Source organism: Anolis sagrei, chromosome 11 (genome assembly GCF_037176765.1).
Source record: "Anolis sagrei isolate rAnoSag1 chromosome 11, rAnoSag1.mat, whole genome shotgun sequence".
NCBI lineage: Eukaryota > Metazoa > Chordata > Lepidosauria > Squamata > Dactyloidae > Anolis > Anolis sagrei.
This window is the reverse complement of record NC_090031.1, coordinates 32601738-32618728: the sequence shown is the minus strand read 5'-3', so window position 1 is coordinate 32618728 and position 16991 is coordinate 32601738. Positions and strand designations below refer to the sequence as shown.

General features: G+C 42.0%; 1 protein-coding gene across 2 annotated transcripts in view; it reads right to left on the bottom strand.

Annotated features, from left to right (window-relative positions):
• Positions 1 to 16991, bottom strand: part of SPNS2 (SPNS lysolipid transporter 2, sphingosine-1-phosphate) — a 73350-nt gene that overhangs the window by 44202 nt on the left and 12157 nt on the right. For both annotated transcript variants that reach the window (XR_009630249.2, XM_060756752.2), the window contains exon 2: positions 3900 to 3965. Coding sequence is in view for 1 of the 2 variants with exons in the window: in XM_060756752.2 (XP_060612735.2) it covers positions 3900 to 3965 (66 nt within the window). In the remaining variant the exon portion in view is untranslated. The remainder of the gene's footprint in view (positions 1 to 3899; positions 3966 to 16991) is intronic.

Here is a 16991-nt window from a genome sequence, read left to right as displayed (position 1 = left end):
TAGGTAGCTAGGTAGGTAGGTAGATGGGCAGATAAATATGTAGGTAGCTAGATAAGGTAGGTAGGGAGACAGAGAGATAAATAAGGTAGATACGTAGGTAGGTAGATGGGTAGATAGATACTAGGTAAATAGATTAGGTAGATAAGTAAGTAGGTAGATAGGTAGATAGGTAGATAGACAGACAGATAAGGTAGGCAGGTATGCAGATAGATAGAGATATTAAGCCACTATAGCTATATAATGTAGACACTATATAGCTGCTGACAAGGGCCTAAGACCTAAGGGCCTAAGAGGGGGCGAAAGGTGTGTGTTCCTGCAAGATCCTTTGCCAAAAGGAGGAGGCTATTATCTTCCACTCGGGCCATCCTCCTCCTTGGAGAGTGTGAGTAATCCTACCAAAGGGCACTTCTGGGAAATGCTCCACTTTGAGCAGGCGGGTGGGGAGCGCCTTAAAAATAGCAGGCCAGGGTTTTTGTGTTTTTTTTCCCCATTGCAAAATGAACCCAAAGGTATGGCTCAAACACTCGGCCTTTCCTTTCTTTCGCCTTCAAGGGCTGCACCAGGCAGAGCGCACTGCAGCAGCCTATCCGTTTTTATATACAGTTACACAGAAAGAATAAAATACACATATATGATATTATTATATTATTGCTATATTAGTCATAATAATGAATAATATCACATGATGATTGGTGATATTCTTAGTGGTGTTCCCGATTTACTGCCTTGATTGGCTCTCTATTCAAGCCCAGATGGTGCCCTTTCGATGCGCCGAGCACATGTCGGGAATAGGAAGGATGCGTTTCTCATCAGGGGATGCCAACTGGCATACGGGCGCATCAGGAGCACATCACGAATGCATGCTGTTCTTTAGCTGAGTGGAACTAGCTGTTGTTGTTTTGGGGGGGAATACAACTTCTAGTATCCCCTAATTGTGTTAGCAAGAGGATTTTGTGACCTATTCTCAGGAAGTTTGTCAACCGAGGCTGGATGGCCATCTGCTGGGAGGGTTTTGATTGTGTTTTCTTGCCTGACAGAAGAATGTAGGACTGGATGGCCATTGGGGGTCTCTTCCAACTCTTCTTTGAGTCTTAACAGTTTGGATGTCCATCTGTCGGGAGGGATCGGATTGTGTCCTTCTTGCTGGGCAAAAATGGGGTTGGACTAGGTGGCCCTTGGGGTCTCTTTCAACTCTAGGATCCTATTATTATTATTATTATTATTATTATTGCTACTACTACTACTATTATTAGCAGAGCTTGGATGGCCATCTGTTGAGAAAGGTTGGATGGTGTCTTACTATATGACAGATACAGATTGGATTAGATGGACCTTGGGGTCTCTTCCAACTCTAGGATCCTATTATTATTATTTCTATTATTATTATTATTATTATTATTAGCAGAACTTGGATGGCCATCTGTCGGGAGGGGTTGGATGGTGTCTTTTTACATGACAGATAGAGGATGGACTAGATGGCCCTTTAGGGTCTCTTTCAACTCTGGGATCCTGTTATTATTATTATTATTATTATTATTATTATTAGCAGAACTTGGATGTTCATCTGTCGGGAGGGAACGGATTGTGTCCTTGCCTGGCAGAAGAAAACGGTTGGACAAGATGGTCCTTGGGGTCTCTTCCAACTCTAGTTCCTATTATTATTATTATTATTATTATTATTATTATTATTATTATTAGTGTTACTACTACTACTATTACTAGCAGAGCTTGGATGTCCATCTGTCGGGAAGGGTTGGGTGGTGTCTTCCTATATGACAGATAGGGGTTGGATTAGATGGCCCTTGGGGTCTCTTCCAATTCTAGGATCCTATTTTCATTATTATTATTATCATTATTATTACTACTACTACTACTACTACTACTATTATTATTATTAGCAGAGCTTGGATATCCATTTGTCGGGAGGGATCGGATTGTGTCTTTCTTGCCTGGCAGAAAGGGGTTGGACTAGACAGCCCTTGGGGTCTCTTCCAACTCTAGGATCCTATTATTATTATTATTATTATTATTACTACTATTACTGTTATTAGCAGAGCTTAGATGGCCATCTGTCGGGAGGGGTTGGATAGTGTCTTACTATATGACAGATAGGGGTTGGACTAGATGGCCCTTGGGGTATCTTCCAACTCTGGGATCCTATTGTTATTATTACTATTATTATTATTCTTACTATTATTATTAACGGAGCTTGGATGGCCATCTGTTGGGAAGGATTGGATGGTGCCTTCCTACATGATAGACAGGGCTTGGACCGGATGGACCTTGGGGTCTCTTCCAACTCTGGGATCCTATTATTATTTCTATAATAATAATAATAATAATAATAATAATAATAATAATAATAATATGTCTATAATAATAATATTAGCAGAGCTTGGATGGCCATCTGTCAGGAGGGATTAGATGGTGTCTTCCTACATGGCAGAAAGAAGGGGGTTGGACTAGATGGCCCTTGATGTCTCTTCCAACTAGGATCCTATTATTATTACTATTATTATTATTAACGGAGCTTGAATGGCCATCTGTTGGGAAGGATTGGATGGTGCCTTCCTACATGATAGACAGGGCTTGGACCGGATGGACCTTGGGGTCTCTTCCAACTCTAGTATCCTATTATTATTATTATTATTATTATTTCTATTATTATTAGTATTATTAGTATTATTATTACTACTATTATTATTATGAGCAGAACTTGGATGGCCATCTGTTGGGAGGGGTTGGATGGTGCCTTCCTACATGATAGACAGGGCTTGGACCGGATGGACCTTGGGGTCTCTTCCAACTCTAGTATCCTATTATTATTATTATTTCTATTATTATTATTATTATTAGTAGTAGTAGTAGTAGTAGTATTACTACTACTATTATTATGATGAGCAGAACTTGGATGGCCATCTGTTGGGAGGGGTTGGATGGTGTCTTTCTACATGACAGATAGGGGTTGGACTAGATGGCCCTTGGGGTCTCTTCCAACTCTAGGTTCCTATTATTATTATTTCTATTATTATTATTATTATTATTATTATTATTATTATTATTATTATTATTATCGGAGCTCGGATGGCCATCTGTTGGGAAGGATTGGATGGTGCCTTCCTACATGATAGACAGGGCTTGGACCGGATGGACCTTGGGGTCTCTTCCAACTTTGGGATCCTATTATTATTATTTCAATAATAATAATAATAATAATAATAATAATAATAATAATAATAATATTTCTATAATAATAATAATATTAGCAGAGCTTGGATGGCCATCTGTCAGGAGGGATTGGATGGTGTCTTCCTACATGGCAGAAAGAAAGGGGTTGGACTAGATGGCCCTTGGGGTCTCTTCCAACTCCATGATCCTATGATATGGATTTGTCTCGCCGAGGCTGAATGGCCATCTGTCGGGGGGGATCGGATCAGATCTGTCCCTGTGCTCCCCTTTTGGGAGGGGTTAGAAGGTGTCTTCCTACATGGCAGAAAGAAAGGGGTTGGACTAGATGGCCCTTGGGCCATCTATGATATCTATGATGTCTACAAATCCATATCTATGATATGGATTTGTCTCGCCGAGGCTGAATGGCCATCTGTCAGGAGGGATCGGATTGGATCCGTCCCTGTGCTCCCCTTTTGGAGGATGCTGCACGTCCAAACACGCAGCCGTTCTAATTGTCGCTTGTTCCAAACGACAAATCCCAGGCCGAGCGGGAGCCGAACAAGGGCAGAAAGCATTAAAAAAGGCGCATTTCCCCACTGGCTGCGATTTAGAACAAAGCCGCCGCCAGCAAGGTCAGCGCAACCTTGGCTGCGGGAGGGATGCGCTGCGCTCGCTCGCTCACTCGGAGAAAGGGAAGAGCCGCCCACCACTCTCGTCGTTCCTCTCACCTGTCTGCAGGAGGCCGGCCCCACTGTCCTTGACCCCGAAATGCTGCTGGATGTCCAGCAAGACCCCTGCAAGAGAGGAGAAGGAGAGGCATCAGAGGGCAGAAGGCAGATTGATTGACAGGGCAGCCATAATAATAATAATAAGAATAAGAATATCATAATCATGATCAATATGAGCATTGTCATCATCATCATCATTATTCATTAGTATTCATATCAATATCATTATTGACCTCGCAACCTCTGGGGATGCCTGCCATAGATGTGGGTGAAATGTCAGGAGAGAATGCTACCGGCCAGAAAACTCACAGCAACCCAGTGATTCCGGCCATGAAAGCCTTCGACGATACAATACAATACAATCATAATCATTATTATCATTAGCATCATTATCATCATTATCATCATTATCAATATAATTATTTATTTATTTATAATTATTATTTTGTAATAATTGTTATTATTATTAACAATACAATCATAATCATTTTATCATCATCCCTATTATCAATATATTTATTTATTTATTTATATTATTTTATAATTGTTATTATTATTATTATTATCATGTGTATTATTATCACTATTATCATCATTATTATTATTGTCATAATTTTATTATTGTTGTTATTATAGTTATTGTAATTAATATTGTTATTATAATTAATCATTATTATCATTTTATTATTGGCATTATTATCATCATTATCAATATTGTCATTGTTATTATTATCATTATTAATAATATTATTATCAATACTCCTCTAATCATTTTTATTATTATTATTATCATTATTATCATTTTATTATTGGCATTATTATCATCATTATCAATATTGTCGTTGTTATTATCATTATTCATAATATTATTATCAATACTCCTCTAATCATTTTATTATTATTATTATCAATATCAATATTATTGGCATTATTATCATTATTATCAATATTATTATTATTATCAGCCTTATTATTATTATCATTATTATCATCATTATTATTATTAATATTATTATTAACCAATGTAGGCCAGGAAGGGACTTGATCCAGTCCAGCCCCTTGCCATACAGAAGGACACAATCCGATCCTTCCTGACAGATGGCCAACCAGCCTCTATTATTATTATTATTAGTAGTAGTAGTAGTAGTACTGTTAGTATTATTATTAACCAATGTAGGCCAGGAAGAGATTTGATCCAGTCCAGCCCCTTGCCATACAGAAGGACACCATCCAATCCCTCCTTACAGATGGCCAACCAGCCTCTATTATTGTTGCTGTTGTTGTTGTTGTTATTAGTAGTAATAGTATAGTAGTATTAGTAGTAAGAGTAGTATTAGTATTATAAGTAGTATTATTAACTGATATAGGCCAGAAAGGGACTTGATACAATCGAGTCCCTTGCCATGTAGAAGGACACCATCCGATCCCTCCTGACAGATGGCCAACCAGTCTCTATTATTATTATTATTATTATTACTGTTATTAGTAGTAATAGTAGTATTAGTATTATTAGTAGTATTATTAACTGATGTAGGCCAGGAAGGGACTTGATATCTCTTGCCATGTAGAAGGACACCATCCAATCCCTCCTGACAGATGGCCAGCCAGTCTATTATTATTATTACTATTATTATTATTATTACTACTACTACTACTACTACTACTTTTACTATTATTATTAACTGATGTAGGCCAGGAAGGGACTTGATCCAATCCAACCCCTTGCCACGCAGAAGGGCACCATCCGATCCCTCCTGACAGATGGCCAACCAGCATCTATTATTATTAGTAGTAGTAGTATTAGTATTATTAGTACTATTATTAACTAATGTAGGCTAGGAAGGGACTTAATACAATCCAACCCCTTGCCATGCGGAAGGACACCATCTGATCCCTCCTGACAGATGGCCAACCAGTCTATTATTATTATTATTACTATTACTACTACTACTACTACTACTTTTACTATTATTATTAACTGATGTAGGCCAGGAAGGGACTTGATCCAATCCAACCCCTTGCCACGCAAATGGACACCATCCGATCCCTCCTGACAGATGGCCAACCAGTCTCTATTATTATTATTAGTAGTAGTAGTAGTAGTAGTAGTATTTTTAACTAATGTAGGCCTGGAAGGGACTTAATACAATCCAACCTCTTGCCATATAGAAGGACACCATCCGATCCCTCCTGACAGATGGCCAACTAGTCTATTATTATTATTATTATTATTATTATTACTACTACTACTACTACTTTTACTATTATTATTAACTGATGTAGGCCAGGAAGGGACTTGATACAATCCAACCCCTTGCCACACAGAAGGACACCATCCGATCCCTCCTGACAGATGGCCAACCAGTCTATTATTATTATTATTATTATTATTATTATTATTACTACTACTACTACTACTTTTACTATTATTATTAATGATTACTATTCCTATTATTATTATTAGCGGATGTAGGCCAGGAAGGGCCTTGACCCACTTCCTATGAATAGCCCTGGGAACGGGCTTTGCTCACGGGAATGACACGCAAGGCATGTCCTCCCGAGAGCAGACATACCTGGCGCAACAACACGGAAGGCAAAACAACCCCGGGTGGCGGATCCGGGAGCCAATTATACTCATCAGAACATTCATCAGCATGTCACAAGGGGCCAACGCCCGTTTCCATGAGAAGTGGCCTTGCGACACACATGCACACATGCACAATGCTGCCGCCGCCGCTTAATTGCAATCCTCATGCATTTATTTATGGCATGGTTGCGCACACGCAGGCTTCCCATGGAACCGGCCAGGATGCCTGGCTCCAGCTCTGAATTCAAAGCATGGATTCAAAGCCGGGTTGCGGCAACACTCCCAACATGCAAGCACAGCATCCCAGAGTGGGAAGGGACCCCCAAAGGCCATCCAGTCCAACCCCCTTCTGCCTTAAAATACACCATTCGATCCCTCCCGACAGATGGCCATCAAGCCTCTATTCAAAATGCATGTTACAGATTCCTAGAGTTGGAAGGGATCACCAAAGGTCATCCAGTGCAACCCCCTTCTGCCTTAAAAGGCAACATTCGATCCCTCCCAACAGATAGCCATCAAAGCGTATTACAGAATCCCAGAGTTGGAAGGGACCCCAAAAGGCCATCCAGTCCAACCCCCTTCTGTCGTAAAAGACACCATTCGATCCCTCTTGACAGATGGCCATCAAGATTCTATTCAAAATGCATGTTACAGAATCCTAGATTTGGAAGGGATCCCCAAGGGCCATCCAGTCTAACCCCCTTCTGCCTTAAAAGACACAATTCGATCCCTCCCGACAGATGGCCATCAAGGTTCTATTCAAAATGGATGTTACAGAATCCTAGAGTCGACAGATGGCCATCCAGTCCAACCTCCTTCTGTCGTAAAAGACACCATTCGATCCCTCCCAACAGATGGCCATCAAGGTTCTCTTCAAAATGCATATTACAGACTCCTAGAGTTGGAAGGGACCGCCAAGGTCCATCCAGTCCAACCCCCTTCTGCCTTAAAAGACACCATTCGATCCCTCCCGACAGATGGCCATCAAGCCTCTATTCAAAATGCATGTTACAGAATCCTAGGGTTAGAAAGGATCCCCAAGGGCCATCCAGTCCAACCCCCTTCTGCAGTAAAAGACACCATTTGATACCTCCCGACAGATGGCCATCAAGCCTCTATTAAAACATACATATCATAGAGTCCTAGAGTTGGAAGAGACTCCAAGGGTCATAAAATCCAACCTGCCATAAAAGACACCATTCGATCCTTCCCAATAGATGGCCATCCAGACCAAAATATCATAGAACAAAGCAGGGTATACATAATAATAATAATAATAATAATAATAATAATAATAATAATAAATTATACAGTGTAGATGCACCCTAAGAGTCACCGAATCACTCTAGGGCATTATTGCTGTTGAGTTGTCCTATTCTTGGGATCAAAGGGGTATCAAACTGCATTAATTCCACAGTGTAGACGCACCCAAAGAGCCACCCAACCCCACTGGTTTTCAATAGCAACCTGCAAAATATACGCTGAGCGAGATCCTTCCTGCTTTCCCAGCCCTGACAGAAACTGCCAGAGGGAGGAATGAGCCCGGGATCATTTGCATCTCATCTGCATATTCCGAGAGAACCGGACGAGCATGGCCTGCTGCTGCTCTTTCCAGGCTTTCAGAGCAGAAATCCCTGGGTGCATTTGTGCTCTTGAATGCATGCACTCTGAGCCCAGTTGAACTGCCCAGGATGATGGGAGTTGTAGTCCACCGCTGCCCAAAGACCCCTGTGTGTACCCGACATCCGGAGGGTTGTGTGTATTTCTAATGGGACCATTCATAAAACCCCAAAACGAAACCATGACTTATCATTACGAAATATCTAACTCGGGCATCGCTGGGGACGGCCTGTGTAAGTGTAATATAATATAATATTATTTAATATTATTTAATATTATATTATATTATATTATATTATTATAATATAAAACAATAATAATATTATAATACTAATAATATAAGATGCCTCTCACTTCCAATTGTCTCAGTCCTATATATATATATATATATCTCCTGTATGTGTGTATGTATATGTATATATGCATGTGTGTGTGTATGCATATGTGTATATACAGGAGCAAATATTTCTCCAAATCGAAACTGGCCACCAAGGAATCCTGACGCAAGGCGATCCAAGTGATCTTTCCCCTGAAGGCAAGAAACCAGCTTGGATTGGGATTCCCACTGGTTCAGAAAGCGACTTACTGGGACTTAGTGGGGAAAGGTATGAGGAGAGGAAAGGAAGGAAAGAGAAAGGAAGAGTAACAAGAAGTGATTAAAGAAAGGGAAGGAAGGAAGAAAAGGAAGGGAAAACGAAGGAAGGAAGAGTACATGTATGAAGGAAAGCAAAGGAGGGATGGAACAAGAGAAGATGCAAGAGGGAAAGCAAAGGAAGGAAGGAAGGAAGGAAGAAGAGAAGGTATAAGAAGGAAAGAAAAAGAAGAAAGGAAGGAAGGAAGGTGAAGAGAAGGTGTAAGAAGGAAAGCCAAGGAAGGAAGGAAGGAAAAAAGAAAGGAACTAAGAAGAAGAAAAGATGTATGAAGGGAAAGGAAAGGAAGAAAGGAAAGAAGGAAGAAGAGAAGGTGTATGAGGGAAAGCAAAGGAACAAAGGAAGGAAGGAAGGTGAAGAGAAGGTGTAAGAAGGAAAGCAAAGGAAGGAAGGAAGGAACTAAGAAGAAGAGATGGTGTATGAAGGGAAGGGAAGGGAAAGGAAAGGAAGAAGAGAAGGTGTATGAAGGAAAGCAAAGGAACGAAAGGAGGAGAGAATATGTATGAGGAAAAGCAAAGGGGGGAAGGAAGGAAGGAAGGTGAAGAGAAGGTGTAAGAAGTAAAGCAAGCAAGGAAGGAAGGAACTAAGAAGAAGAGAAGGTGTATGAAGGGAAGGGAAATGAAAGGGAAGGGAAGGGAAGGGAGGAAGAAAAGAAGGTGTATGAAGGAAAGCAAATGAACCAAAGGAGGAGAGAAGATGTATGAAGAAAAGCAAAGGAAGGAAGGAATGAACAAAGGAAGGAAGGAACTAATAAGAAGAGAAGGTGTATGAAGGGAAAGAAAAAGAAAGGAAAGGAAAGAAGGAAAAAGAGAAGGTGTATGAAGGAAAGCAAAGGAATGAAGGGAGAAAAGAAGATGTATGAAGGAAAGCAAAGGGAGAAAGGAAGGTGAAGAGGTGTAAGAAGGAAAGCAAAGGAAGGAAGGAACTAAGAAGAAGAGATGGTGTATGAAGGGAAGGGAAAGGAAAGGAAAGGAAGGAAGAAGAGAAGGTGTATTAAAGAAAGCAAAGGAACGAAAAGAGGAGAGAAGATGTATAAGGAAAAGCAAAGGAAGGAAGGAAGGTGAAGAGAAGGTGTATGAAGGAAAGCAAAGGAACGAAAGGAGGAGAGAAGGTGTATGAGGAAAAGCAAAGGAAGGAAGGAATGAACGAATGAAGGAAGGAACTAAGAAGAAGAGAAGGTGTATGAAGGGAAAGCAAAGGAAGGAAGAGGGAAAGTGCATGAGGGAAAGCAAATGAAGGAGGGAAGGAAAGGAGAGAGTGGGCAGAGATGTATCAGGGACAGGGAGGAGAGAAAGAAAGAAAGAAAGAAAGAAAGAAAGAGAGAGAGAGAGAGAGAGAGAGAACGAACGAACGCAAGAAAGAGGCAACATTGGATACCTAATTATGCTAGTGCGTATATTGGAGTATATTGACATACATCCCTGCTCAACCGTAGTCCACTGAGAGTGCAAATGATGATTATGTCCGCAGCACCATCAACACTGAACCCGGAAGCAGTTCAATTTTGGCCCCAAGGGTCATTCAGCCTCACCTTTGGAAGGGGACGGAGGGAGGGAGGGGGCGTTTGCCATAGGAATGGTCAAGGGGAAAGTATATTGGAGCCCCCCTTCTCTTCTGGGCTGTCTTTGGAGTGCAGGGGGGGGGGCTGGTGGGGAGGCGAGGAGGCATCGTCATGTGGGGATGCGGCTGCCAGTCTCTCTCAACCCAGAGCCAAATTATAGCATTGTGGGAACGGCCTCCCCGCAGACAAACCTGTAATCTGCGAGGAATTCAAACGAGGAGAAAACAAATTAAGGCCACAAGGACAGAAAGCCACACTTCTGCATTCGGGGAAAAGGAGGCCGAGAGAGAGAGAAAGGGAGGGAGGCCTCCCTTGAGTGATTTGAGGTCGGCAAAAGGGGACGGGTTGTGTTTGTTGGTGAGTCGCTCAAGTTTCCATGAAATTGTGCAACCGCAGAACCCTTCGGCTTCAGGAAGAGCGCAAAACCTACCCCAAGTGCAAGGTCTGAGCTATGGATGATGGGGGTCTTGGAGGTCCCTCATTCATGGGGTCACCATAAAGAAGTCCACGACACTGCAAGACCCAAGCTATGGATGATGGGCACCTCAAAGGTCCATCATTCATAGGGTTGCCATAAGAAAGCCCATGACATTGCAAGACCTGAAATGTGGACGATGGGCACCTTGGAGGTCCTTCATACATAAGGTCACCATAAGAAAATCAACAACATTGCAAGACCTAAGCTGTGGATGATGGGCACCTTGGAGGTCCATCATTCAGGGGGTCACCATAAGAAAGTCAACAACATTTCAAGATCTAAGCTATGGATTATGGCCAACTTGGAAGTCCCTTATTCAAAGGGTTGCCATAAGAAAGTCAATGACATTGGAAGACCTGAGCTGTGGATGATGGGTTCCTTGGAGGTCCATCTTCATAGGGTCATCATAAGAAAGTCAAGAACATTGCAAGACCCAAGCTATGGATGATGGGTGCCTTGGAGGTCCCTCATTCATAGGGTTACCATAAGAAAGTCTATGACATTGCAAGACCTGAGATGTGGACAATGGGTACCTTGGAGGTCCACCATTTATAAGGTCACCATAACAAAGTCAATGGCACTGAAAGACCTGAGCTGTGGATGATGGGTGCCTTGGAGGTCCCTCATACATGGGGTCATTATAAGAAAGTCATAAACACCGCAAGATCCAAGCTATGGATGATGGGCACCTTGGTGGTAGATCATTCATAGGGTCACCATAAAAAAGACAATGGCACTGCAAGACCCAAGTTGTGGATGATGGGCACCTTGGAGGTCCATCATTCATAGGGTCACCATAAGAAAGTCACCAACATTACAAGATCTCAGCTATGGATGATGCCCATCTTGGAAGTCCCTCATTCACAAGGTCACCATAAGAAAGTCAAAAATACTGCAAGATCCAAGCTGTGGATGATGGGTGCCTTGGAGGTCCATCATTCATGGGGTCACCATAAGAAAGTCAACGGTATTGCAAGACCTGATCTGTGGAGGGTGGGTGCCTTGAAGGTTCATCATCCATAGGGTCACCATAAGAAAGTCAATGACACTGCAAGACATGAGCTGTGGACGATGGGCACCTTGGAGGTCCATCATTCAGGGGGTCACCATAAGAAAGTCAACAACATAGCAAGACCTAAGCTATAGATAATGGGCACCTTGGAGGTCCATCATTCAGGGGGTCACCATAAGAAAGTCAACAACATTGCAAGACCTAAGCTGTGGATGATGGGCACCTTGGAGGTCCATCATTCATGGGGTCACCATAAGAAAGTCAACAACATTACAAGACCTAAGCTGTGGATGATGGGCACCTTGGAGGTCCATCATTCATGGGGTCACCATCAGAAAGTCAACAACATTGCAAGACCCAAGCTATAGATGATGGGTAACTTGAAGGTCCATCATTCATAGGGTTACCATAAGAAAGTCAACGACATTACAAGACCTAAGCTATGGATGATGGGCACCTTGGAGGTCCATCATTCATAGGGTCACCATAAGAAAGTCATTGACATTGCAAGACCCAAGCTATGGATGATGGCTGCTTTGGAGGTCCCTCATTCACAGGGTCAATGACAATGAGGGTGCCTTGGAGGTCCCTCATCCATAGGGTCACCATGAGAAAGTCCATGACATTGCAAGACCCAAGCTGTGGATGATGGGCACTTTGGAGGTCCATCATTCATAGGGTCACCATAAGAATGTCAATGGCATTGCAAAACCTAAGCTATGGATGAAGGGCACCTTGGAGGTCCATCATTCATAGGGTCACCATAAGAAAGTCATTGACATTGCAGGACCCAAGCTATGGACGATGGGCACCTTGGAGGTCCCTCATCCATAGCATCATCATAAGAAAGTCAACAACATTGCAGGACCCAAGCTATGGATGACGGGCACCTTGGAGGTCCATCATTCATAGGGTCGCCATAAGAAAGTCAACAACATTGCAAGACCCAAGCTATGGATGATGGGCACCTTGGAGGTCCCTCATTCATGGGGTTGCCATAACAAAGGCAATGACATTGGAATCGCTAATGAGGATGACTCCGCCTCATCATCATTTTCGCACAGAAGGAGGCGATTGCTCATCTTCATACATATGTAGAGACGGGCAATTATCCGGAGCCGTGTTTGCAAATGAGTTCTGGCTTCAGCACAAAAAGGAGAACCTTCTCTTTCTCTCTCTCCTTTCTTCCATTTTTAGGGTTCTGTTCCAGCGCAACGTCCGGCGGCGGAAGAGTGTTTCGGCCCACGTTTCCCCACTGAGGTTTTGGAGACTAAATCCAGCTTGGAAACTCCACCCAAACGAGGCCGAATCCTGTGGCAAAGTGGCCCATTCCGTAGAATTATAGCATCCCAGAGATGGGAGAGAGCCCAAAAGGTCATCTAGTCCAACCCCATGAACGAAGGAAGACACCATCCGATCCTACCCAACAGAGAGCCATTTAGCCTCTGCTAAAAATATGTATCATAGAATCCTAGAGTTGGAAGGGACCCCAAAGGTCATCCAGATCAACCCCATTCTGCCAAGATAGAAGGCACAATCCGATCCCTACCGGCAGATGGCCATCCAGCTTCTGTTAAAAATGCATATCATGGAATTATAGGATCCTAGAGTTGGAAGAGACCCCAAAGGTCATCCAGACCAACCCCCCATTCCTCAAGACAGAAGGCACAATCCAATCCTTCCCGGCAGATGGCCATCTAGCTTCTGTTAAAAATGCATATCATGGAATTATAGCATCCTAGAGTTGAAAGGGACTCCAAAGGTCATCCAGTCCAACCTCATTCTGCCAAGACGGAAGGCACAATCCAATCCCTCCTGACAGAGGGCCATCCAGCTTCTGTTCAAAATACATATCATGGAATTATAGGATCCTAGAGTTGGTAAGGAACCCAAAGGTCATCCATACCAATCCCATTCTTCAAGATGGAGGGCACAACCCGAGCCCCCTTGACAGATGGCCATCCAGCTATAGTTAGATGCCTATAGATATGATTGAAAGAGAGTGATAATAGAGAGATAGATATGACTGAGAGAACTATATAAGATATATCACTGTCATAGAGGATGGTACTATCTGATCTGCCCTGACAGAGGACCATCCAGCCGTAGTTAGATGTCTATAGATATGAGTGAAAGAGAAAGAAGATTGATAGATAGATATAGATATATAGAGATAGATAGATAGATATGACTGAGAGAACTATATAAGATATATCACTGCCATAGAAGACACCATTCGATCCCTCCCGACAGATGGCCATACCGCTTCTGTTAATAATACGGATCCTGGAATAACGGGATCCTAGAGTTGTGAGGGACCCCAAAGGTCATCTAGGCCAACCCCATTCTGCTATGAAGGACACCATCCGATCCCTCCCGACAGATGGCCATCCAGCCATACTTAGATGTCCATAGATATGATTGAAAAAGATAGATATAGACATCATATTTAAAAATGCTTGCAAATCCAGCAGCAGAATCTGTAAATTGTATATCTCCTAAAAAGTATATACAGACTAATTTGCTCTGGCTGTCACCGTCAAGCACGCGTGTAATTACAGCCCGTTCTGGCAAGAGCTTCCTTTACATGGAAAGGCCGCCCGCCCGCCCTTCTGCACCGCTTTGCAAAAATAGAAGCAGCCGGCGGGGCTGTTCATGCCCTCGTTTGACGGCAAAACGCAAGAAAGAAGGCACAGATCCTATTTCCATTTTGGGCTCCACCAGCCCAGTCCAATCCCTTCCTCCAGTTGGAAGGCACCATTCGATCCCTCCCAACAGATGGTCATCCAGCCTCTGATGATTATACGTATCATGGAATCCTAGAGTTGGAAGGGACCCTAAAGGCCATCTAGTCCAACCCCTTCTTCCAATAGGAAGACACCTTTCAATCCCTCCTGACAGATGGTCATCAAGCCTCTGATAATAATATGTATCATAGAATCCTAGAGTTGGAAGGGACCCCAAAGGCCATCCAGTCCAACCCCTTTTTCCTGTAGGAAGGCACCATCCGATCCCTCCCGACAGATGGTCATCAATGAATATTATAGAATCCTAGAACTGGAAGGGACTCCAAAGGCCATCCAGTCCAACCCCATCTTCCAGGTGGAAGACACCATCCGATCCCTCCCAACAGACATCCATCCAGCCTCTGATAACAATGCATATCATATTATCCTAGAGCTGGAAAGGACCCCAAAGGCCATCCAACCCCTTCTTCCTGTAGGAAGGCACCATTCGATCCCTCCCGACAGATGGCCATCCAGTCTCTGATAATAATACGTATCATAGAATTCTAGAGCTGGAAGGGACCCCAAAGGCCATCCAGTCCAACCCTTTCTTCCTGTAAGAAGGCACCATCTGATCCCTCCCGATAGATGGCCATCCAGCCTCTGATAATAATACGTATCATAGACTCCTAGAGCTGGAAGGGACTCCAAAGGCTATTCAGTCCAACCCCATTTTTCAGTAGGAAGATACCATCCGATCCCTCCCGACAGATGGTCATCAAGGCCCTGATAGAAATGCGTATCATAGAAGGGTCCCCAAAGGCCATCCAGTCCAACCCCTTCTTCCTGTAGGAAGGCACCATCCGATCCTTCCAACAGATGGCCATCCAGTCTCTGACAAAAATACATATCATAAAATCCTAGAGTTGGAACAAACTCCAAAGGCCATCCAGTCCAACCCCATCCTCCAGTAGGAAGACACCATCCGATCCCTTCCAACAGACGTCCATCCAGCCTCTGATAACAATCCATATCATATAATCCTAGAGCTGGAAGAGACCCCAAAGGCCATCCAGTCCAACCCCTTCTTCCTGTAGGAAGGCACCATCTGATCCCTCCCGAAAGATGGCCATCCAGCCTCTGATAAGAATACGTATCATAGAATCCTAGAGTTGGAAGGGACCCCAAAGGCCATCCAGTCCAACCCCATTTTTGCCAGTCAGGAAGCCATCTGTTGGGAGGGCTTTGATGGTGCTTTCCCTGCCTGGCAGACAGAAGGGGGTTGGAGGCCTTTGGGGGTTTCAAAGAGGGCTCAAGCGGTGCCAAACTGCCTTTGTTTTGCAGTGCAGACCCACCGCAGGCTTCCAGGCTGTGCATTGAGGAGCGACGGCTGTGCTTTTCGGTTTTCCAGAGCCAAGTGTGGTTATGTAACCGCTCCTGGAAACTACTTAATTCTGGCCCGCCACGGGAGTGCCTCCCACGGCAACTTCTCTGCTATGCATGAAATGCGGCTTGGCACCTTGGCAGGTATGTGGCTGTTGGTTTACCTTCTTCCTCTTCCTGCCTGACCTCAGGACTCACACCAAGCCCAACGCTGGCTCGGATATCTTGGAAATGGCTTCCGAGGGTCAGTGCGTTCCCATATAATGCAGCTCAATGTGGGAGAGCGGAGGCTGCTGCAATCGCATTGGCCTTTTCTGCCGCTGCATCACACTACATCATTATTATTATTATTTAATATGAATATATATATATTATTTTATAACATATATATTACATTATTGTATATACTATAATGTATATACTATATTATTATATATTATGTTGCAATATTAAAATAATATATTATCTATTATATATATTATATTATACTATAATATATAATACATTATTGTATCTTATTATACATATAATACATTATGATATCACATTATATATATTATATTATACTGTAATATTATAATATTATATTCTATATATCAAATATTATATATTATGTTGCAATATTACAACAATATTACATTATCTATATATATAATTTTATAACATATATATTTTATAACATATATATTACGTTATTGTATATACTATAATGAATATGCTATATTATTATATATTATGTTGCAATATTAAAATAATATATTATCTATTATATATATATATTATATTATACTATAATATATAATATATTATTGTATCTTATTATACATATAATACATTATGATATCATATTATATATATTATATTATACTGTAATATTATAATATTCTATATATCAAATATTATATATTATGTTGCAATATTACAACAATATTATATTATCTATTATATATAGGAAATATATATTATACTATAATATATAATACTTTATTACAGTATATTATACATACATTATTATATCACATTATATATATTATATTATACTGTAATATTATAATATTATATTTTATATATCAAA